This window comes from Chinchilla lanigera, unplaced genomic scaffold (assembly GCF_000276665.1).
Source record: "Chinchilla lanigera isolate Chin_1 unplaced genomic scaffold, ChiLan1.0 scaffold00005, whole genome shotgun sequence".
Taxonomy (NCBI): Eukaryota; Metazoa; Chordata; class Mammalia; order Rodentia; family Chinchillidae; genus Chinchilla; species Chinchilla lanigera.
In genome coordinates, this window is record NW_004955406.1 from 40,881,686 (window position 1) to 40,906,734 (window position 25,049).

General features: G+C 38.5%; 1 protein-coding gene across 5 annotated transcripts in view; it reads right to left on the reverse strand.

Moving 5' to 3' along the window:
* Rbbp5 (retinoblastoma binding protein 5) overlaps positions 1 to 22,658 on the reverse strand; it is a 36,054-nt gene extending 13,396 nt beyond the window's left edge. For 4 of the 5 annotated variants that reach the window (XM_013522897.1, XM_005375346.2, XM_005375344.2 and 1 more), the window contains exons 1-9: positions 22,495 to 22,658; positions 13,335 to 13,360; positions 12,210 to 12,382; positions 5,027 to 5,167; positions 4,076 to 4,238; positions 2,244 to 2,353; positions 796 to 915; positions 555 to 708; positions 385 to 456 (exon numbers count right to left, since the gene is read on the reverse strand). In XM_013522897.1, the coding sequence (XP_013378351.1) occupies positions 385 to 456; positions 555 to 708; positions 796 to 915; positions 2,244 to 2,353; positions 4,076 to 4,238; positions 5,027 to 5,167; positions 12,210 to 12,382; positions 13,335 to 13,360; positions 22,495 to 22,513 (978 nt within the window). In that variant the 5' untranslated portion in view covers positions 22,514 to 22,658. The remainder of the gene's footprint in view (positions 1 to 384; positions 457 to 554; positions 709 to 795; positions 916 to 2,243; positions 2,354 to 4,075; positions 4,239 to 5,026; positions 5,168 to 12,209; positions 12,383 to 13,334; positions 13,361 to 22,494) is intronic. The other variant, XM_013522894.1, reaches the window with a different exon arrangement.
* Positions 22,659 to 25,049: the final 2,391 nt, after the last annotated feature.

Below are 25,049 nucleotides of genomic sequence, written 5' to 3' on the forward strand. Positions count from 1 at the left end.
ACAGTCAATCTATGTTAAATTGTGTGACTATGTTAGTCTGAGTATAAATATAGTTTAAAAGAGTTGAAAGTAAAATTAAATGTGAAACAAAAACTGAGCTGAAAATAAAAAGAAGTATAGCTCAAGTAACAGAAAAATGAAATAGAAAGTATACTAGACTTTCTCCATGTAAACAAAGCTACTAAAACAACTTAGGACCAACATCATCCTGTCAAAATAAAGTAACACTAGATACGCTGAACCTATTTATTTAGGCTACAAGATTCTCATGCAAAAGAAAGTTATCAAGGTAGTTTTAGCTTACAATATGTAAGGTTCTTTTTAAGATTCTTTGACAAAAAGGGGTATTCAGTTTCAAGGCAAGGCAACCAGAAAAATACTTACTACTTGATTTTGTGCCCAGATGGATACTACTCCACTAGAAATGGATGCTATGATGGGTCGAACAGGATGCCACTAAATTTGAATGAAGGAAAGAAAATTTGGGTAAGTCCAAACAGATTCAAGATGGCCTAGATTGTGTGAGTAAGGGCAGCAATGCCTGCTCAACTCACTGCTACATCCAGGAGGAGTTCTCCTCTTGTTCCATGGAGAATCTTCACCAGGTTGCCAATACTCTTCTCCCAGATGTACAGAGCATGCTGCCGGGCAGAGCCTGCCACAATATATTCCCCATCCCCCGAAAAGCAACATTTCTTCCACGGGGTCCTAAAGGACAAAAAAGTCCCCAAGGAGAATGGGAACTTGAACCCCAGTGAAAAACCATCCCATCCCCTTCTGGGCTGTGATACATACCTATTCACCAGGTCCTGAAGTTTCTGCATGGGTTCAGGCTCTCCATCTCTTCCACAGGTTAAGATTTCTCTGCCATCATAAACTCGGATTATTCGATCTGCTGTATTAATTAAAAAGCAACTATAGAAAGAAGAAAAATAGCAAAAGAGGTCAAGAATCTGTTCCTGTCAACATTTTCTGTTACTAGAATTCCCAAGAACAGTAATACAAACAACTAATTAACTGGGGAGAACCTGAGAAAAGAACTAAGACTAGAATGCTTCCACATCTTGGCACCTTCCAAAACCAAGTCAAGTGAGAATATAGCCTTCCTGTGTATCCTTAAACTCAAATTGTTCAAACTGTCAGTATTTAACTGAGATCTGAAACCTCTAATGGGAAGCCAGCTTGCTACATTTACAAGGTTATGTTACATGTACATAAATACTTCATTTCGCTGGCCAGTTTCATAAACAATATATTCTTCAGGAGTTAATAATCTAAATATGTCATTTTAAAATGTCTGACTTTTTACTGCAATGGCAGCAGAACCCTTAAACCCTACTGACCTTTTCTTAATTTAAGAGCATTTTGAGGAGCTGAGACTGTATCTCAGGGCAAAGTACTTGCCTAGCATGCATAAAGCACTTGGTTCCATCCCTAGCTTCCCCCCTACACACATACACCCCTACACATGAACACACACACACACACACACACACACACACACACACACACACACGAGAGCATTTTGAACATGAATATCCCCTAGGTACATATGGGTGTTCCTAAACAGAACATGACTCGGGGGCCAGGGATATAGCTCAGTGACATAAGCACCTTCCTGGCAAGTGCAAGGTCCAGAGTTTGATTCCCAGTACCGGAAAAAATAAAAAATAAAAAATAAACAGAACATGACTGTTACTTCTGACCACCTTTTTCTTCTTGTTTTTGTTGATATATCTACTTCTAACTAGATAACCAAACTTATCAAAATAACATCTGAAATTAAAAGGGTAAACAGATTTTATGTAAATGCAGATTTAATTACTGTATCAATTTTATGACACAGTTCTGCTTATAAAAATATTTAGGCCCTGGGGTGTAATTCAGGGGTAGAGTACTTGTCAGGTGTGCACAACACCCTGGGTACAATCCTCAGCACCACTATGAAAAGAAGAATAAAATATTTAATCTTTACCCAATGATTACAATGTGCCAAGCCCTTTGGTTCTAAGCACTGACCACTTGAATACCTTTTCAGTAAAGAGGACAGCCTTAAAATCAGGAAAATGTGACTACTGGTTCAATGAGGGAAATTTTGTAAACCCAAGAGGAAGATATGAAAAGTTTCTAGTAACTTCAATGAATTTTAAGAAGTGTAAGATACACAAACACTGTACATTTCAAAGTAGTTTTGCATTCTTCTCCTTTTAAAACTATGCCTAAAAAGACAAGGTCTCACTCACCTCCCCTTCCGGGCAAACTCGATTGACTTAATGGCTGTGGTATTGCTTGTGCCAGTTGTTACTCTGAAGGAAGCAACAAGATCCTGAGAATCTGTTTTTAGGACCAAAATCTAAAGTTTATGAAAAAAGAAAAAAGTAAATATTCTGATAACTAACTGTAGTTAGATCTAGCTTCTCTATCTGAAACTGAGCAGAAACTGGGTAGAAATACAAAACCCATTTCTATGTACTCAACCTAATTAATGATACTACTTTTTATTTTTTCAAATAAACTACAGTCTTAGTTGGACAACTGCTCACACCTGTAATCCCAGCACTCTGAGATGCAGATCCAGGAGGATCACAAGTTCAAGCCCAGCCTGGGAAACTTCGCAAGATTGTCTTAAAATAAAAAATAAACAAAAGAGGGCTGGAAATGTAGCTCACTGTGAAACCCCAGTGCTGTAACGGCAGCAGAACCCTGGGTTTCAAACCCCAGCACTAGGGGGCAGAGGGAGTGGTCTTCACAATCTATTCTTAAAATATGATATTTAACATTATTCACAATAGCCAAGTGGTGGTAGCAACCCCAGTATTCAGATGAATAGTTAAACAAAATTTGATATACACCTACAACATTGTTCAACTCTGAAAAGGAGAGAAATTCTGTTACACTACATGAATGAACCTTGAGGTCATTACATTAAGCAAAAAAGCCAGGTGCAAATGGAAAAATAAGGTATGAGTCCACTTACAAGAGGTACATGGAGTCATCAAAGTCATAGAGACAAAGTGAATTAGTGGTTGCCAGGGACTGGGAAATTTATTGTTCATTTTAGCTTTGCAAGATGAAGAGTTCTAAAGAGGATGGTAGTGAGGGTTGAATGTACTTAATACCACTGAACTTCACATTTAAAAATGCGTAGAATGGTAAATTTCATTTTACTCAGTTTTTTTATTTTGTCTATTTTTTTTTCTTTGCTTGTTTTTTGAGACAGAGTCTTGCTATGTAGTTCAGGCTGGCCTTGAACTCACAGCAATTCTCCTGCCTGAGCCTCCAAGTGCTGGGACTACAGTATGTGCCACCATACCTGATAACTGCCACTTTCTAAAACAGCCAAGAAGGCTGGAATGTGGCTCAGAAGCAGAAAGGGCCTACATGATACGTGTGAGGCCGAGTTCAATCTCCAGTATTGCAAAGAAAATAAATAAATGAAGTAGCCATGAAATTATACTAGCCCATATGTGCCAATCAAAAACAAAACAACAAAATCAAGGTGGCTAATGGAATTATAAACACTAAGCATGAAAAGAGCCTTAAAACTCACCTAGGCACCCCTCATATTCCACAGAAAAAACACTAACGCATCCCAGGGAGAAGAGTCTATACTTTCCAAACATTCCAAAAGGCAAGGTGAGAAGTTTAACAGGAAAGAAAAAAGAAAAATGACAAATTCTTGGTACTACAGGTTAAGCCAGCCTATATATCAAGACACAATGTTGTATGCAACTATATATCAAGACACCTTCCTCAGAAGTGTTCCAGTTGGTAACATGACTTCTAATGTCAGCTAGTTAATGTAGTAATGGCCCTTCATTACTAACTAGCATTTATTAGAGGGCTTTCCATCCTTTTCTATGTCAAATCTCTGCCCACTCTAAATTCAAAGAAGAGAAATTATAATTCAGGCATGAAAGAAAAGCAAGCTCAATTTGCTACAGGTAGAAGCCATATTTCAACCAAGAATAAAAGAAACTTCTGAGAAATACAACAAGTGCATACACACACGGAATGAGTCAACACATGACGTATCTGGTCCTTACTTTATCAACTTCCAGGCTTCTTGGCTTACCTTGCCTTTTGCATTTCCTGTATAGATATATTCCCCTCGCCTATCAAAAGATGCCACCACGTTCAAATCGGAGTCATCGTCTACCGGCAGAACAACATGTTTGGAATCTGAAAGGGTCAACATGACAGGAGCAGATTTCATGGGACACACGAGAACCTTGTTCCTGTTTAAAAATATGAACAGCACATTGGCTATTGCTTTGGTATCAGCAGGCTGATCCCTGATCTCTGTCCACTACCATCAGCCCTCCCACCGCAAGCAAATCTGCAATCATAAAATAGCCTAAAATCTTCATGTCTAGTAACAGGGAAAAGACTGAGTAAAATTATGGGGATCCTATCTTGACAAAATAAAATGTGATCATCGAAAATAAGTATGAAGATATAATTAAATTAGCAAAATATGAAATAAATACCAAAATAACTGATTAACTGAAATATATCTAATATGGACTGAGCTATGAGGCACTATATAAGAAGTTTTATACTTACAGAGAAGTTGACTACGAGAGATCCCAGAGAAATGAAACAGCTATGTCTGGGTAATGGAATGGTGAATAACTATTTTTCTTAAATGTAGCTTTAATACTGAGCTGTTTACTCATATGAAAGAAATCCAAAAAAATTAAAGAAGGAAAAGCCCCAAGTCAAGGCCCAATCATTATATTTACTTCTATTTTTGTTCATTTTCAAAGTCTTAATTTGGCCAGTTTTTAACTATTACACATAGTTCAGTAAAGAGTTACAATATACAAACTGTATGTATATTAAATACAATAACAATCTCCTTGAAAATTTATTCAGTATAGCCAACCTAAAAAGATTATTTTATATAGGTCTTAGAGATGTGTAATGTCTGCCTCTTAAAACCTTAAACTGAAGCTGTCATGAGCCCAGAGCTAATCCACTTAGAATTAGACCCCACCCCAGCAAAGGCATAGCGTAAACATACTGGTCTCGCGGATGATACTGGACTTTTAAGATGGGTGAAGGGAATCGAAACCTCTGGTCACAGTCGCCTGACAGAACATCCCATTGTGACACTATGTTATCAGTGGACGCACTCACGAGCTTATGACCATCTCGACTCCAGCTAGCAAAAATAAAAGCATAATTCAGTGTGTATTTACAGTGAAAGTACAGTATATCATGTAATTATTACGGATAAAATGCAAGAATTACACATTCTTATTGCACAGAGCAAGAATTTTTTTTTAAGTACTATATGTTTAAATCTACAATAGCTAGGCAAAGTGACACATACCTGTTAAATCCAGCATTTGGGAGGTTGAGGCAGGAGGATCACAAGTTTGAGTCCCACTTGGGAAATTTAGTGAGACCCTATCTCGAAATAAAAAATAAAAGGATAAAGGTGTATCTCAGTGGTAGTTTTTAAGGGGAAAAGGGGTAAGACATGCTATGTAGGTCAGGGTGGCCTTGAACTCATTATGTAGGCCAGGCTGGCCTCAAATTTGTGGCAATCCTCCTGTATCAGCCTTCTGAATGCTAAGATCACAGGTATATACAACCACACTTGGTCTTCTGGTACCATTAAAAAAAAAAAATCCATAATAAACTTTCTCCAGTAACCAAAAAATAAGACTGTTTTCATGATATCTTTATATGCAGTAGCTAATATTTCAAGTGGCTCGGTGAAATAACCAAGACTCAAACATTTTAGAAAGGTGGGAGGGCTTGAGGGTAAAGAGTATCTGAATATTCTAAAGATGTCCCAAAAGTAGCACCATGACAGCATGAATAAAACAAAAAGATAAGAATCTCTTATTTAAAAATAAGAAAAGAAGGAAATATCCCTCCTGCCAACTACAGCCAAACATCCTGGACATTCTATAAAAACAAACACAAAAGGACTCTGTTTTTTTGGGTTTTTTGTTTTTTTGGTTTTTTGGTCTTTTTTCCAGTACTGGGAATCGAACTCACGACCTTGCGCTTGCCAGGCAGGCGCTGTGCCGCTGAGCTAAATCCCCAGCCTCACAAAAGGACTCTGAAAAGTAAAGCAAAGACAGGCCAGCCAGACTGCAGAACCTGAGAGACAACACAAGGGCAAGTTCTCCAGGGGTTCTTTTTGCCTCACACGGCCTGGACTGGGCAAAGGAAGCCAACCAGCTAGCAAAGCCAACAGGCACACACAGAAACCACCAAGAAGATATTGCTTCCTCTCGCTGAAGGACAGCCAGTGAGGCAGAAAACATTTAGAGAAAATCACTCTCTGCTAGCCAAAAATCACAGAAAAATCCTGCTCGAGTCAGTAAGACCTGAACAGAACCCAGACTTCCGCCCTCACCCAGCTAAATGGGACACCCTCATCCACTTGCTGGGATGCTGTCGGGAAAGGCTGAGTGGAGGTCAAGATCTCCCTACCACCAGCAGGGATGAGGTTCCTCCAGTACTGTATCTGTGGGGCCACAGGGGAGATGGAACAAGGCATCCATGTCCTTCCAGATGGTGCTATCTGTGGAAACCCAGGGGACAACCTACACTTCCAATCCCACTCAGCAGTCTCTGCAAAGATACACAGAAAACCAAATGGTCATTCTACAGCTGAAAAATATAATAACTGCTACCGATGAATCAGAAGCCAATGGAAGAAAACAAGAGTAAAGAGTTGGTCAGCCGGAAGATAGAATAATAAAAGTGATTCAGTCTGAACAATAGAAAACGAACTAAAAACAGAAGACTAGAATCAAAGAAGAGCCTCAGGGACATGTGGGACTACAACCAAAGATTTAATATTCACGTCATCGGTCACAGAAAGAATAAAGAGTGGGATTTAAGAATACTTACTGAAACTCAGAACAAAGGGGTAGATTAAGATATCTGTTGCCAGCAGTTCATGTCATCGGTCATGGAAAGAATAAAGAGTGGGATTTAAGAATACTTACTGAAACTCAGAACAAAGGGGTAGATTAAGGTATCTGTTGCCAGCAGACCTAACCTAAAAGACTAAAGAGATTTCACTAAATGGAAAAAAAGAAATCTTAGAAAGTCAGGAAGGAAGAAAGCACAATGAAGAGTATCAAAATATGAGCAAGTAAAATACTTTTTTCTCTTAAGTTTTGATGTGTGAAGCGAAAGTTATAATAGTGGTTACTGGGAGTGGTAGCACATATTTACAGTTTCCCAACTATAAATAAATAAATTTTATGTACACACACACACACATATTTATCCTATGTGGATTACAATGTATTTATTCAGAAGAAATATTTGAGACCATTATACACAAGGGAAGGAAAGGGGACAAACGGGAGGTAGTTTCTGTGCTTCATATGAATTGGTAAAATGTCGATAACGGTATAGTGTGATAAAATTGTGCATATGTAACATTATAACTGCTATACAAAGAAATACTCTTAAAAATATTATAGATAAATCAAAATGGAATTCTAAAACGTTGTTCAAGTAACCCATAGGAAAGCAAGAATCAGAGAAACAAAAAACAGAAGAAATAAACAGAAAAAGAAACTGCAAGTTAACATTAACACAGATTGTGGAATGCAGAGTAGCTGCTATTGAGGAATTCGAGCAAGCACTACAGCTCTGATTAAGAACAAAGTTTAAAAATCAAACTTCTGCTCAGTCCTAGACATCACCACCCTCTAGCTGTGTGATCTTAGTCGAGTAATATAATACCTCTAAGCTCCAATTTCTTCATCAGTAACACAGAAACAAAAATAGTATCTACCTACTGAGAATTAATATACATAGTTAATATATAATTAAAATTCATATATATATAATTAAGAGAGAATTAAAGTTAATATATAAATTCTTAGTCTAATTCCTGACACATAAGTGCTCAAAAATATCAATAATTATTATCAGAGATAAGATAACTCTACTGTATCCCCTGACTCAGCACTCCAGGGACAGAGGATAGCAGGGGTAAGCTGAGGAAGTGAGTATGAGTGATTAAGCTCAAGTCTGCACAGAAGAGGACTGGGAGCCTTGTCCACCAGCCCTCAAACATCTGCAGTTCTAGCTAACTCGAAAGAAAGGCAGTGTGAATCAGAAGAGGTCAAACCAGGATAAAACAGGAAGAATCACAACAGAAAAAGCTGGCAGTCCCTCCAACTCCCATGGATGACTGAAGGGAAAAGGGTGAGCTAACACACAGATCCATTCTAATAGGAAGCCTATGAATGGTGAATCAAAAATCAAGAAAGAGGAATATACATGTCATTTAGAAATATGGAGATACTAGAGATGCAGCTCCAAAACAAATGGAAATATACTGAGAACAGCAAAGGGCTGGGAGTGAGAAACAAAGGACAGTCTTCATTGTCATTCTTGTGAGCCTCTCAAGCACAGTGTGACTGCAGAACAGTGAACAATTCCATTTGCCCTTTAAGCCCGTATTCACTGCAGCTTTTTTTCCTTTCACAGTAAGCTTGTATTTCTGTAATAATGCAGGGAGCTCTAATTCTTAAAATTAAGTTACTAACAGTCAAAAACTGAGAGATTCCCATTTTAAGAAATAATAATTGGCTGAGGGTGTAGTTCAGTGGTAGAGCACATGATTATCAAAGGTTCAATCCTGAGCACCAAAATAAAATAAAAGAAAATCTTTAATTTCAAATTCTGTACACTCAAGAATTAGAGGTTATCATACTTTCTCACCTTTCAAAGTTTTGTCTTTTTCTGAGACAGATGGGTCATTACTGCTAAGAGCTTTAAAAATCATTTAGGTTTTGTTTTTGTTTTTTGTGGTGCTGAAGATTCAACTCAAGGTCTCAAGCTTGCTACATAAGTGCCCTACCATTGCGCTATACCCAAGCTCAAAATCATTTAATTTTAAAAATCACTTAGTCCCATGTATGGCCCCACTCAGTGCCTGAATTTCTCCTGTGGTATTCTCATGAAGGAGCAGAATAGGGGTTGGGGCTGGGAATTTAGCTCAGCGGCACAACGCCTGCCTGGCAAGCGCAAGGTCGTGAGTTCGATTCCCAGTACTGGAAAAAAAAAAAAAAAAGAAGGAGCAGAATGTGTCCCTGACAGCTCTCCCCTGGGCAGTCTATCCCACATATGACACCTCTTCGTAGAGTCATGAACAGTTGCTTCCCTGTAGCTTCTGTTCACTACCTACCAGTTCCACTTCTGCTCTCTGAGCCATTTTTTCTGTCTTTATAATTGAAGACAGGTATCACACCTGCCCTAAACTTCCCTTGGTTCAATTTCCTAGGTTCCTAGTATGTTCGAATATTTATACAACAATTAAAGTCTTATAAAGGTACATTCTAAATAAGGCTGAATCAAAGAAAAGAATGTATGTAGCTACTGATTATAACTATGATATCTAGGCATACTCACATACACCAAAAATTAGGAAAGTTAAACAGTAACAATGCAAGTATACTATGCCATACTATACAGGCACAATTATTTAAAATGAGACAGAAAAACAAGCCGTATATATTAAGCAGAAAAGCAAGCTACAGAGCAAAATATATAGTATGTCTACAATTTGGTTTTTTTGGGTTTTTTTTGGTTTTTCTCCGCTACCGGGAACCGAACTCACGACCTTGCGCTTGCCAGGCAGGCGCTTTTGCCGCTGAGCTAAATCCCCAGCCCCGTATGTCTACAATTTGTTTAAAAGCATATATGTGGTTATATATATTTAAGCTCTGTCTTATAAAGATCTATTCCGTACTGTTTAATAATGGTTACCTGAAGAAACAAAGGATTTGTGTTTCTTATTTTGCATATCCATATGTACTGTTTGATTTAAAATTTTTTAACCATCATATATAGATTTTGTGTTTTTTTTTCTTGGAGCATTTTAGATATACATTATGATCACATTCATCATAGGGAATTTGTGGACATGATACATCTTGCTTCTTTTATTCACATTCCCCTCCCCTCCCTTCAATCCCCCTTGTATCATATATCCCATATCGCCATGCAGCTCTCCTAAAGTACCTGTAGTCCCCCATCTTACCATACTTGTTTCATCTGAAGTGCCTTTGTAGCACCTTTGCTTGGAATATACCTGGCAAAAGCCTAGTCACACTACAAGTAGGTGCTTAGAAACTATCTCATCTATGAAGCCTTTTCTGACCACTGCTCCCCTCAGACACAGCTGTAATCCTAGCTACTCAGGAGGTCTAGGCAGGAAGGTAGCAAGTCCAACACCATGCTGGGCAATTTCTCAAGGTCTGTTTCAAATGAAAACTTACACAAAAGGCCTGGGTATGCAGCTCAGTGGTAGAGCGCTTGCCTAGCTAGTAAGACACCCTGGATTCAATCCCCAGGAACCACAAACAAATGAGGCGAACAAAAAGATCTATAAAACTTTGTAACATGTACCTAATTCCACAACCACCTCCTCTAATAATCAAGAATTTCTTCTCTGGGTTCAATTCCCAGCAACACACACAAATGCACCCAAACACTCAAATTCTTCTCATCTGTTTTTGTGTTCTCCATGCTGAACATAATATGTGGTACATAATTCATGTTCAATGTTTGCTGAACAAATGATTATACTGCGGAAAACTTCATGCAGACACCCACTAAACACTATCCAATAAGCGGGGAAAACCCCAGAAAATGGTTAAGTAAGATAGTTTAATGTTGAGATCCTGGCTGTGATCCCCAGGACTGTGATCCCCAGGAATTAAAAAAAAAAAGATTTTAGTTTATTTATCACCTTGGTCATAAAAAAGTTTTTAAGCAAGAAAATGTCTAGACAGTGTTAGGGAGAAAAAAAAGCAAAATATAAGACAAAATACAACACAATTACAAACTATGGTTTTAAAAAATTACATACAGAAATGTATTAAAATATTTATAGAAGTAACAGCTGGGTGGTAGGACTATGGGAAATGGTATTCTACTTCATTTTTTTTCTATAATTTTCTAAAGTTAGGTGTATATATAACACCTTATAATAAAAATGTATACATATTTCCATAGGTACAAGTTCTAAAATCAGACTGTGATGATTGCATAACTCAGAACATACAAAAAACAGTGAACTGTACACTCAAATGGGTGCACTTGATCTTCTGTGAATTATACCTATCTGAATAATGTTGTTAAAAATAAACATGTCTATTTAAATCTTTACTGCAAGAACAATAAAAAAGAAATGCTACCAGGCATGGTGGCACACACCTATAATCCCAGCATTTAGGAGGCTGAGGCAGGAGGATCGCTGTGAGTTCAAGGCCAGCCTGGACTACACAGCCAGAGCCTGTCTCAAAAAGAAAAAAAGAAAAAGAAATGCTTTGGCCTGGAGAGGACCTAAGAGATCACCCAAACTAGTGCTCCCATTTTGTGTATCAAAGACAAGTTTGGGCCCAAGCTGCTAGTTCATTAGTGGCCAAAAGTAGACTGACGTCCAACCCTCCTCTCTATCCAATCCTTTATACTAGAACTGCTAGCTTCATTCAGACAACAGAAAACTTATGATTTAATTAACTTTGATCTTATAAATACTATTTTATACCATCAAGTTCATTTCAAAAACAAATGCTGCCTCTACATAAAATTCTATGAAGCAAATAGACAGTGAGTGAAGTCAACAGGAATTTATGCAACAGCAGATTTCAGCTCTATGTATTTGAGTGAAAGTCTTATTAACTATATTTCAATGAAGAAATAAGCATGCTCGTGATTGCTGAAGTTGTTGGAACTCAAGAACTTAGATAAGGTGAAACTAGATGACTTCCAAGCTTCCCTCCTAACCAAGACTTTACTCTAAATGAAAGGTCAATAGCACAATCATGCTACAACTGCAATCCATCAACATTCAGTACTGAAATGGTCCCAGACAGCGCCTGATATAAACTCAATACAGCAATGAATTTCTCTCTTCAAAGGTACTTCAAGGATAGTATAGGTCCCAGAGCTACATAAACTATGATAAATTCTATTACTAACAATTTAGTATTTAAGACTTCAAATATTCAAATATCTACACTGAGATTGGCAAACACAGTACATATTAATTCTCCTACCTTAACTCATTTAATATATTAATTTAAAAATTCCTGAGGTTGAGAGAATGGTGCAATAATACAGGGCTTTGCCTAGGATGCACAAGGCCCTGGGTTCTAATTCCTAGCATGGCAAAAACATGAAATAGAATAAAAATAAAACTTCCTTACCATAAAGAACAAACTGGATGGATATGTGCACTAATTATTTTAGCAATGCCTCTTGTCAAAAAATCCCAGATGACAATTCTGCCATCATTACAGCCAACTGCAAGCAGTGTGCCCCACCTGTTAAAGGTGCAAGTCAGGGCCATACTGATGCAATCCAAAGTGCCATCAGCTTCCTAAAACATAAGAGAAACAAAGAAATACAGACAATAAAGGCCAGGTATCTAAATTATTTCTTAAAAGCTTCTATCACTTATGACATTTCTCTTCAATCTAAATTACAATGCACACCAAAATAACATCTACACGTCTTCTTATACATTTTATATTAGCTAAAATGAAGACATATTTATAAAACCTAAAGAATTTCAGAAACAGATGTGGTCAATCCCTTAAATTATCATTTTCACTCTGTACAAATCTTCTGGAGGTCAAATGGACAACATATAACAAAAGTCACTTAAAAAGTCATACATATTAGCCTAGTTATTACAGTTCTGGGAATTTATCTCCCCAAAAGAATATAGTACAAAAACAAAGAATAGCTTATACAGAGAAATCCAATTTTTATATCAGTATTAAGCCATTTAAAATAACCACAATGACTGCAATGAAACATATTTAAGTGTTATAAAGCATACTTACATAAATTATTATATGTTAAAAAAATATTGATCAAAACTGATTTTGTTTTGTTTCTTCTTTTTTTTGAGACAGGGTCTCACTGTGTAGTTCAGGCTGGCCTTGAACTCACTATGTAGCCCAGGTTGGCCTCGAACTTATGGTGATGCTCCTGCCTCAGCCTGGCAAGTGCTGGGATTACAGGCATGCACCACCACGCCCAGTTGATGAAAACTTGAAAAGCACACACACACAAAAATCTATGTGTAGGTGATTTTACCATTTGTGAAAGACCCTTCAATGTTTTTAATATAAAAGACATGAACTGTAAGATTTATAGCTTTGTTGTAAGCTTTCCAGCCAATACCTCTTTCCCCCTGCTCAAAGTTAAACATCTGATTCCACTGCAAAAGATACACTATATCACACCTAATGTTTCTTTGTTACCAAACATAATTACTAGATAATTACCACATTCTCCAAATCATGAGAAAACTATACTCTTACCTCTGGATAGTTCTGCCCAAATGACTCTGCAACAAAGCAAAGAAAGAGTTGATGGAAAATGCACCACATATCAGGCATCACACAGCTCATAAATGTGAGATAAGATACACAGATGAATATATATATATATATGAATACATATGAATGATTATTGTCTACCATTTACCAGGTCCTAGGTTTTATTCCCCACATTACAAACAGAACAAAATATATCAGCAATTGGGCAAGTGAAGGGGTGCCAGCGAGGAGGGGAGGGGACTAGTGCTCTTTCAGCGTTTCCATGAAGTCATAACCATTTTCATTTCATTGTCATACACAGATGGCTTTTGTCTTTTTTGTTTGCATTATCTGAGTTTTCCTGAGGCTATATAACCTGTGGTTATTGCAACAAAGGGAATGCAGAAGAAGATATGAGAAGCCAGCCAATTTCTACTTAGGCAAACATTAAAGAGATTTGTAAAACATATAAAACAATGCCATTCTTCTAAATAGCTTTGGTTTTTTACAACGAAACACTCACATAAATATATAATAAATGTATTATTAGTATTTTAAAATAAGCTTTAAAAACTATGCTTTAACTTTTAAATTAGTAAATATCCATGAGATAAATACAAACAAAAGCATCTTTGAAGATCTTCAACTTCTTAAAAAGTATAAAGGCTCCTAAGATAAAAGCTTAGGAAATGTTGACAAATCCAGGTCTAGGATTTGTGGACAAATCCAGGGAACATGTTTTCCTCCAACATGTTCTCTGGGCATGTCACAGTTTATTTCCACACTTACTCAAATGAAAAGAAAGGAAAGGCAAAAATCAAATCAACTCAGTCAAATTATCTTAAGTCCCAACTAGTCTCTGAAACCTCTATTAACACAACAGTCAATCAGCAGAGATCACTTCCTGAGGTCCTCATCCACACCTCCCTCCTTTTCTGTGGCTTCAGTTAACTCATGGTCCAGAAACATTAAATGCAAAATTTCAGTTAAACAATTTATAAGTTTAAAACTGTATGCTGTTCTGAGGAACATGATGAAATTTCCTATCATCTCACTCCATCCTGACAGGCGATCATCCCTTTGCCTCATGCACCTACAAGGTTTCTGCTACCCACTTTTACTTAGTAGCCAACTTCATTATCAGATCAGCTGTCTAAGCATCACAGTGTTAGCATTCAAGTAAAAATTTATACTAATAATACTCCCAAAGCATCACTATGTATGTGCAGGAAAAAAACACAGTGCATATAGGGTCTGAAAAAAGAAGTGGTTTCAGATTCCCACTGGAGGTCTTGGAACCTATTTCCCACCCATACGGATACTGTGGAACAGAACTGGGTTGTACCATAATCTGGTAATTGATTAAAGACATAATTCTCTACATTCCTCTCCTATCCAAACACCACTTTAGTACAGATGTCTCTCAATGTGTTTCCTTTGCTAAATTAGGCATCTGCATGTTAGTAATAAATATTTTGAGATTATATGGTATGACGCTATCCACTTGTCTCAAGTTTAATTTTGGCAGCAGCCATATCTGTACTTATTTGTATAATTACCTAAAAATTTTATGACAGTGGCTTTTTAAACTATAGCTTGAGAATTACAACATCCAGGTAATTGTTTTACGGTAGGGTGTCTGATAATCTGATTGTCAACTTGACTGGACTGAGTGTTGCCTAGATGAATAAAGCACTCATCTGGGTGTGTGTGGGAATATCTATGAGGACAGTTCCAGAGATGACTGGCATGTGGGCCATCCCACCGAGCGGGGAAGATCTGTCCTGGGCTGTGAGCAGCACTATCCTATAGGGTGGGGCCAGGGTGGAACAAAGTGGAAGGAGGAAGAAGCCAGCCGTTGCCTGCAAGCTGGACTCCACCTGAGTGGATGCACTTTTTACTGCTGTCATTGCTTATGGGCATCAGACTCCAGCTTCTTATTGTGTGACACAAGCAACTCTCCAGGCAGCTTCTAGGACTTTAGCCTTGGACTAGTGCTACAACATTGGATCTTTTGGCTCAGGAACTTCCAGCTCCTCAAACTGAGCAGCTACTGAATTCTCTGGCCCACTAGCATGCGCACAGCTAATGTGTGACTAGCTTCTGATCCTATAAAGCAATCTAAAACATGCCCTTTTATAATACATATTCTACTAGTTCTGTCCTCTAGAGAACCCTGAACAATACAGTGTCCAAATAAGATTTCATTTAAAAATAAGAAGTCTACTGCTTGAAAGTTTGAAAGCCAGTTTTATTGCATTTTATCCTTTATAAAAATTAACAGAAAACTAAAGCATGAAAGCATTAAAAGTAATCAAAAGAAAAACAGGCCCTACAATTGAGAAACATGAAAGATCAAAATAAAGGTAAATAATTGCAAGAAAAGGTAAATAATTTTATTTATCTTCTATGTACCAGATTTAAAATGGATGACTACATTCAATTATGAAAGGAATGAAAGGAAATGCAGAAATCATTATCAAGCTAGGAATTTTTGAAAAAAGTTTTTAAAGTTATTAAAGTAAAACATGTAACAGAAAAATGTAGTATAATTTTAAAATGATTTTAAAAAATGTGCCCAGCTGGGCACAGTGGTACATACCTATAATTCCAACACTCTGGGAGGCTGAAGCAACTAAGATAGCACAGAAGAATCACTACTCACATTATAAAGCAATGTTCACAATGATAAGGAAAAGGAAAGACTATCAAAAAGAGACAACAGGGGCTGGGGATTTAGCTCAGCGGCAAAAGCGCCTGCCTGGCAAGCGCAAGGTCGTGAGTTCGGTTCCTGGTACCGGAGAAAAAAAAAAAAAAAAAAAAAAGAGACAACAGAAAAATAAGTCATAGGGGCTGGGGATTTAGCTCAGCGGCAAAAGCGCCTGCCTGGCAAGCGCAAGGTCGTGAGTTCGGTTCCTGGTACCAGAGAAAAACCAAAAAAAAAAAAAAAAGAAAAATAAGTCATAACAAGGAAAAAAAAGTCAGATGGCCTCTAAACAAAGAAAAACATGACCAAATTCAATTATAACAAAGAAATGAGGCCTGGGGATTTAGCTCAGCGGCAAAGCGCCTGCCTGGCAAGCGCAAGGTCGTGAGTTTGGTTCCCGGTACCGGAGAAAAACCAAAAAAACAAAAAAAGACAAAAAAAACAAAAAAAACAAACAAAAAAAAAAAAACAAAGAAATGTAATCAAATTAAAGTGAAATGTCACTTTCATGCATCAGACAGGAAAATTTAAGAAAGACAGCACTACTGCTTAGTGGAAGAGTGAATCTAGCTGTTATACTAATTCTCTCAAGTTATCAAAAATTACCATGTGTTTTAAGACACAAGATGTATAAAATAGGATCTCATTTCTGTAAACATCTGTACAGAAATAAACAAGTATATGAGTTTGGTGAAAAATATGGAAGGAGATATATGTGATTAACAACAAAGAAGGGAAGAGATAGGAAAAAAATTGCACTTTTTAAAAAATATAGTTAACATTATGAATGCATTAAGAATGGTTAGATCTATTAGCCGGGTGTGGTGACACACACCTGTAATCCTAGCACTCGGGAAGCTGAGGCAGGATTGTCATGAATTTGAGGCCAGCCTGGACCACACTGTGAGTTCAAGACCAGCCAGAATTACACAGCATGACCCTGCCTCAAAAAAATTACAAAAAAAAGTAATTGTTAGATCTATTACCTCCTACTTGAAAAAACAAATTGCAAATAATGTGTTACAAATAGTGCTAGCCAGGCACAGCAGTGTGTATCTGTAACACTAGCAACTCATGCGCCTGAGGCAGGAGATAGTAATCACTTGAGACCAAGGCTTTACGGCCAGCCTGGACAACAGAACAAGCAAAAACCAAGTCTTTATAAATTTACGTGTAGGGGCCGGGGATATAGCTCAGCAGTACAAGCACCTGTCTGGCAAGCACAAGGTCCTGAGTTCGATTCCCAATACAAAAAATAAATCAATCAATAAATAAATAAATTTTGTGTAAACATGTTTAAGTAAGCAAGGAAAAACATTAAAAAATTTGGAGTGGAGGAGAAAAATACTTTTGCCTGCAAGTGTACTTGTACTGTTTCCACTATTTTAACAAATGTCCTATATTTGTTAGCCTGGAAAACATCAACAGGTCAAACACCCATGGACCTTTCCAGATATAAACTCTATCTGGATGATCATTTCTTTGAAGTGCTCTAACTTCCATTTGTTAAACAGCTACCACTTGTTGAATGTTTTATGTCCAATCCTATATTAGAGCTTCTACATTTTATCTTAATGGCTCTTGTCAACTCACTATTAAATGGGGACTAGTACACTTTTTCCCTGATGCATGAAACTAGGTGTAAAGGTAAAATCATTTCTCAAATTCACACGGTCAAAAGCTAATAAAATTATGATCGATCCAAAATCCATACCTCTAACTCCATTGTAACTACACTAGAAATCGTAGAACACTGCCCAAATTCGATGTCAAGATTACTACTGCATGACTTACAAACATTTGCCCACACCCTTCCCATATGTCTTCTTTTCTCCACAGAGATCAACAGTGTGGTTTTATGCATCATCTCCCTCAGGGCCAAGGAACGTGATTCAAACAAGCAATAGGAGCTAAGCAACCCACCTAAAACTTTAACCTACTGAGGGCTTTTCTTCACAACAGCCAGTTTATTCTATTTGCCCCAAAAATAATCCTTTTTGTCTTAGAAGCAAAAGAAAAATAAGATCTCAGCATTCCATTTATCCTTGACCTAAGAAGCTCATGCCAGGCACACAAAGACACCTGGTGTTACACCCAGTCCAAGACATCCTTGTTCTTCACTCTCCAATCCTTTCTTGCTGCCTCATTTTTATAGTCCTGGCCTTCAATCATTCTAGCTTTCAACCACTACTCTTAAAAGCCAGCATCACCCTGTATGTCCACCTTTGCTATATGCCCTTTTGTGTGTGCCTTTCTGGAATCTGCGTTCAGACAGCTTTCAGTGAAATCACACTAGCATCTTCACGGATTTCTTCAGAGCTTCCTTTTCACATCAAGATTCTTTTCCCAAACTGCCTTGTGATGCTTCAGGGCTCTTAAGCTTTTTTCCTCCAGTCTTGTCCCAGGAAATAATGTCTATTCTCTGAATTATTTAACATGCAATTCCTTAAAGACTTAATTACTATCAGCTCTAAAACTTCATGAGCTTTTCTCCCAAGAGTCTTATTTTTTCTATTTACCACCCATTTCCTCCTATTTTAACAGTTTAGGACAAGAGTTGCAGTTTCCATTCTGCCTCCTCTATCTAACAGGTGATGACTCTGTCAGTATTTCTTTTAGAGAAACTCAACTTGCAGGTGTAGATAACTGATCTCACTCCATCCTCAACCCAAACTACCACAGTTCCTACTTCTCCATGGCTCCCGTCTTGCCTCCTGCCATCTTTCACAAAGCACCAGAGGCAACTTTGTGAACCCTGGAATGTATCCCACCATTTACCTGCTAAAAAACCTTCCTTGCTACAAAACGCACAGAACTCCTAAATCTAACTGAGAAAGTAATTTCAATCTGGCCCCAAGCATTTTCCAGTTGAATTTTGGCTAATTCCCCATCAGTACTGAGAACAAAAGCTGGATTAGTCCATCTTATATGCCCGCTGTGAACTACTGACATAGCACACACATTCACATCTTAGGTTTGTTTGTCACTGCACTTCTCTCCTCTCAATTACCTTCTCCAACCCATCCCTCACATTGGTGCTGTCTGAACCCAGGGTCTTGTACACGCAGGACAAACACTCTACCAGCCAGCTATCACCCCAGCCCTCTCCCTCATGTTTACTGTCTAAGTAGCACCTCTCTGTAAAATCTCCCCAAATTCCACAGCCATTTTCACCAACAATGCAAAATTAACTGCTCTTTCAGCTGGATTTTCATAAAACACTAATTTATTATGATGATGCCACATTACAGTTATTTACTCATGTTTCTCCTCCTCCTGATATCTATCCAGGGCAAACGTGGTATCTCATTTCAATATTTCTCAAATGGCAGGATTCAACCCATCATTAATAGATAAAGGAATTTAGTGAGTTGTAACAAGTTTTAATAGATTAAAACAGGAAATATTAAAGGGGACTAAGCATAACAAGTATTAAATCTAATTCTGAAAAATTTAGTTTTATGGACATGTACATACATTAAGTGGTGACAGAAAATATATTCCTTACTATGAGTTGTGGCAAAAATGTTTGAAACCCTATCTTATTAACTTAATGTCTCCAGTGCATACTGGCTGATACACAGCAATGGTTCAAAGTGGTTGCAGAAGAAAAGTTAGCAGTAACTTACCTAGGGACCACCTAAGCATCCACGTCAAAAACATATTATCATTCACTTCCTTTATCATGGTTTTTAGTATGCTCTGACAATCATGTCCCTTGTGTTTTTTTCCTTTTTATATGCAAACATTAACTTTCTGGATTTAAAATTCAGAGTCATTTCTACAGAGACTTTTATCTTTTGGACCCAGACTTCTTTTAAATTGTCTAACCTTCCAATGCTACATATTCCTCCCTAAGTTTTACCCTCATGAATATTCTGTATCATTCAAGAAAAGTCTTTCCCAGCTTGGGAGAGTAGCTCAGTAGCAAGATGTGTGCTTAGCATGTAGGAGGCCCTGTGTTCAACTCCTAGCATCAAAAACAAACAAACAAAACTTACCCATGACACTGCCATCTCCTTCAAAGGACTAGCCTATCACCTTTTCTTCACACGTTTTAAAAATAAACCCTTCCTGTTTATTTTGTCTCCCACACTTTCCTAAAATCACTGTACCGTAATTGGCCTTCAGCTCAGGATACTGAGGGGCCCAAGCTGCTTAAGCACTAAATGTAGCACCCCTTTATCAACCCTCAGTCTCAACTGCTCTACAACTGGCTGCTTTTTTTTTTTTTTTTTTTGTAGCGGGAATTGAACTCATGACCTCGTGCTTGCCAGACAGGCACTGTGGCACTGAGCTACATCCCTGGCCCTACAACTGGCTTCCATGGAAAGGCACTCTACTAACTTGTTTTCTCTTCTACCTCCATGTGGAAAAACACTTAAAACTGTGCCTAGGTAAGTACTATACAAGTGGTAGCTAATTAACTATATTCATTCTTCTTCTTATCCTCCAAATAGAAGTAATTACCCAAGATTTTGTGTTTCAAAATCTTTTCTGCCCCTCCACTTTCTCCCTTAGTCATCTACTCACAGTTTCAATTAGCCCACCTACAAGACTATTATAAATCTGTCATACATCCAAACCTATCTGCTGAACTCTAGGCCCATTAAAGAGATCCAAAGCTGATTCTCCTTTGCAAATGTCATTAAATCTTATAAGTAACACCATTACTTAGTTCCATTATTTCTCCCTTCACTTTCTTCCTTCACCATCACTACATGCAATCAATTCTCAAATTCTGTCAACTCTTCCTCCTCAATCCCTTTTCTTTCCATTTCCCAGCTCAGGCCTTTCTCATCACTCATCTTCTAGAGTCCTCCAAACTAGTTTTGTACCCCTCCAAGACCCAACTGCTCATTACTGTCAAATAAACCTTACAAAATTGAGCTCCCGTTGAGTTATTCAGGTCAAAACTCTTCAATGTATCTACCCAACCTTCCTTTAAAAACACAAACTTTGAGCTGGGCATGGTGGCACAGCCCTGTAATCCCAGAACTTGGGAGGCTGTGGCAGGAGGATCCATCCCCACGAGTTCAAGGTCAGCCTGGGCTACATGTGAGTTTAAGGTCAGCTTGAACTACTTAGCAAGACTCTCTCAAAAAAACAAAAATCAAACCAAAACAAAAACCACACACACACATACACACACATACTTTTCAGGCTGGCATTCAACAATGTCCACAAAACAGGGCTGGGATTTAAAAAAAAAAAAAAAAAGAATGTCCACAAAATACGGCATCAACACCATCTCTTGGCATTCCCTTTATTACAGCACCCATATCCTGGCCAAACAGGAAAATTCGTTAGGTCTTCTCTCACATCTTAACTCAAACATATTACTAATGAGCATTCCTCCTTGTATCTTCATATTTTGTCAAAATTTTACCAACCTTAAATATCCACTTAGAACCCAACTCCTCCACAGATTGGCGGGGAGTGTTTTCCCTGATTGCCTTAGTTTCCTTGTCCCAAAGACATTAACTCCATCTTCTAAATGTTCTTAGCATATAGTAAAGACTCTTATAGGCCTATGTTCTTCAATATATAGTGGCTATTTATATAATCACTTTAATTCCCTGCTTAAGAACAGACTCCTTAGAGGCAAAGACCATTTCTTAAATTATCTTTGTACCCCTTTGGTCAACATATCTTTTCAATATTTCTCTTTTTATGAGCACCCTAACTATTAATGACAGAAAGTTGTGTAAAAGTTCACCAAAACCTCAGACATCCCAAGACTGCTGTGCTAACTAACAGTCCTAATAAAAGCCCAGAAGAAAGGTCCAACTTGGGGGAGGGGTAGAAAGCAAATGACAGGTTGGCAAAAAGCAACTGTCTCCTACAGTTCACATTTTCATGCATTACACACTGTTCCTGGCAGTTAAGGACCTCATATTAGAGGTCGAGATAACTGGACTCCAGAACCAACTATGTCACTCGTTTGCTTAGTGCCGAGTCACGTCCCTCTGAGTCTTTAAAAAAAAAAAAAAAAAAACTATGTTTACTGCGGCACTTCTACTAGAAAATCTCCAAGTCCCCTCCTCAGGCAACTAGGGTTTCTACAAACAGAGTTAAACAAACGGTCCAGACACCCAGCCCCCTGACAGGTCTTCACAGCTTCGCCCCAGGGCTCACTTCCTCATATTCCAACCCGAACAACTCTGATCTTGTCTGCTCTGGACTACTTTAGCACCTTCGATCCATGTAATAACAGCTAAGTCACGAAGTGTCTATCCCTATCACTGCACAACTGATCTGTAAAAGGCTTCCGAAAAGGAGTACATGCTATTAGGGAGAAGCTTCCTCTTGATGCTGCAGCTCCATCCCAATAAGCGCCCAATGATCCATCACAGAACCGTGTCCCTAAGGTTACAGCCTGAAGCCCCTCCCTCCTGGATTCCCTCCTTTCCAGTACCAAAGGATTGTCTAAGACGCAACCATAGCCCTCCTCACCCAGCAACTCGAGGTTCATCCCTGCGGACTTCAGCCGCCTAGACTTAGCTCCGGCTACAACTCCTTAGTCCCCGCCGGCTTCTAAGACCCGCGTCTAAGAGTGGGGCGCCGCAAATACCCAGGCGCAAGCTCCGGAGACTTTCAGATTTAGAAGGCCCCGCGGCTTCCGCTTTCCTCCCCCGCCTTCCAGGGTCTTCTCAAGAGGCCTTCCATATATATGCCTAACCGAAAGAAAGAATGAACTGTCTTGGAGTCAATTAATTATTATCTTTTGAAGGTTTAATAATGTTATCATCACTTATGACTTTAAAAAATGCAGGAGTTTAAGGTTTTTCTCCCCGGAAACATATACACAGGTGATAAAGAAATTTCAGGCATAAGTTAGCCTACTAACCTTGCTATGTTGTGTGTTCCGTGATATTGTCCGGGCGGACCACCTCAGAGTTCGCAAGAAAGGTTCCGGGAAGTTCCTACTGACAGAGAAGAGCGGGAAAGGTCGGCCTCTAGCGCCAGTGTTGGAGCACAGCTGATGTCAAGGAGCGTTCTTGGCACCGTATATGTGGAAGTTTTGTAAAAATTATTTCACATTTGTAAAGCTATGCCATTGATCGCACAGAAAGGTATGATAGCATTTGTTAGCCCTTTACCTAAGGTTTTACCGTGTATCCAACATTAGTTAGGATACTGTAAAAAAGAATAGGAGTGAGAGGTGAATTGAGTTCCCTGGGGAAGCCGTATCAGGCAAAACAGTGATGAGATACACAAAGCAATTAGAGAAGACCAATGGATGGCGGAGGGGGGCAAGTTTTATGTAAACAAAGTCATGACTGTGGCTAAGGCTCGCTACAGAAAGTGGGACTCAGGTTAGAACCCACCATGTAGATACAATGCCAGTAATCCCAGCTCTACCCTAACTCACTCCATCCCTTGAGCAGCATTGAATCCTCTGTGCCTCCGTTTTCTTATATGTAAAATGGGGATGATAATAATAGTACTTACAGGATTATAAGCACTTTAAGTGGCAAGTGCCCAGCAAATAGTAACTGCTACTTAACAAATCATTTTCCTTTACAGATAACTGTACGTCATTTCCTTCAGCCCATTAGGATAGCTATTAGCCACATTTGACAAAGTACAGTAATAGAGTTTCAGAGATACTAGGTAGTTTGTGCTCCTCTGTATATCCAAAATATTGGTAATGTGTGGTAATGCTGTGCTTCTAGCAATAGGAGTATTTCTGCACCTTCTTGCCATCATTTATTAATGAAATAATTAAGAACCACCATGGACAGTGGTGGGACAGCAGGCTAGGATGACAAAAATACTCCCAAGTGCAAACTATTACCACTATGTAACATGGCATGTTTCAACAGACACTTTATGAGGCCCGGATAAAACCAGAAGAGCAGAATGTTTGTATGAGTTGTTACCAAGGAAAACACTAAGTAAGCCCTCTAGCTTTGCTTGCTCTTAGTCAACTTAAAATTATTAATTTTTCAGGTGATACGGGTGGACAAGAAATTATTAATTTCCCCACTAGCTTTGTTGTAAGTAAAGCCTCTGGTGTGAGAATTATGGTAACAGTTGCCTACGTTGCTTCTCAGGGACCTGAAAGCCACTTTCCTTGAGAACACCGGCTGATTCTTCACTCAGGGTCTGATGGGTGACGAAAATGGGATAAAAGGCTTGGCATCTCTGTCTCCATATCTTTTTATCTCCATATCTTTTTATGCTGGGCATTGTTTCAGTCCCCCTTACTTTTGTAACAGGTGAGTCAGATTCTACTCAATTCTGCATGTAGACATGTTGGTCATTTAGGAAATGTTTTGTCAAAGACTGGGACACAGGGTTCATTTGGTCTATTGACGGGGCTGGGGATTTAGCTCAGCAGCAAAAGCGCCTGCCTGGCAAGCGCAAGGTCGTGAGTTCGGTTCCTGGTACCGGAGGAAAAAAAAACAAAAAAACAAACAAACAAAAAAAAAATTTTGTCTATTGACCATTGGAGTTGGTATGTGTTTTTCTGCCCTACCCTTGTCCTCTTTCAGCACTGAAAGTCCTTCAGCCCTTTCATAAGTCCAGACACTTATGTAAGATGATGATGCCAGCTACAGGAGTAGCTCAGCAATTCCTGAACAAAGTTGGCCACCTGTCAGCCTGCTTAGTACAAAGCCAGGATGTTCTGTTCAGAATGATCACACCAGATATAGGAAAATTTAATAGCTTGTAGGATGAGTTGACCATAACTACTCAGTGATCCAGATCCATCACAATAAAAAACATCTTCAAACCATGCCCCTTTCAAGCTGGGCATGGTGGCGCACACCTGTAATCCTAGCACTCGGGAGGCTGAGGCAGGAGGATCGTTGCAAGTTCGAGACCAGCATGGGCTACAAAGTGAGCTCAAGGCCAGCCTGAACTGCATAGTGAGACCCTGTCTCAAAAAGACAAAAAAAAAAAAAAAAAAACCATGCCCCTGACCAATGAAAATTACTAGACTTTAGCCCATCCCTATAAAATCAATAAAAACCTGACGCTGTCTTTGTTCTGTGAGAAGC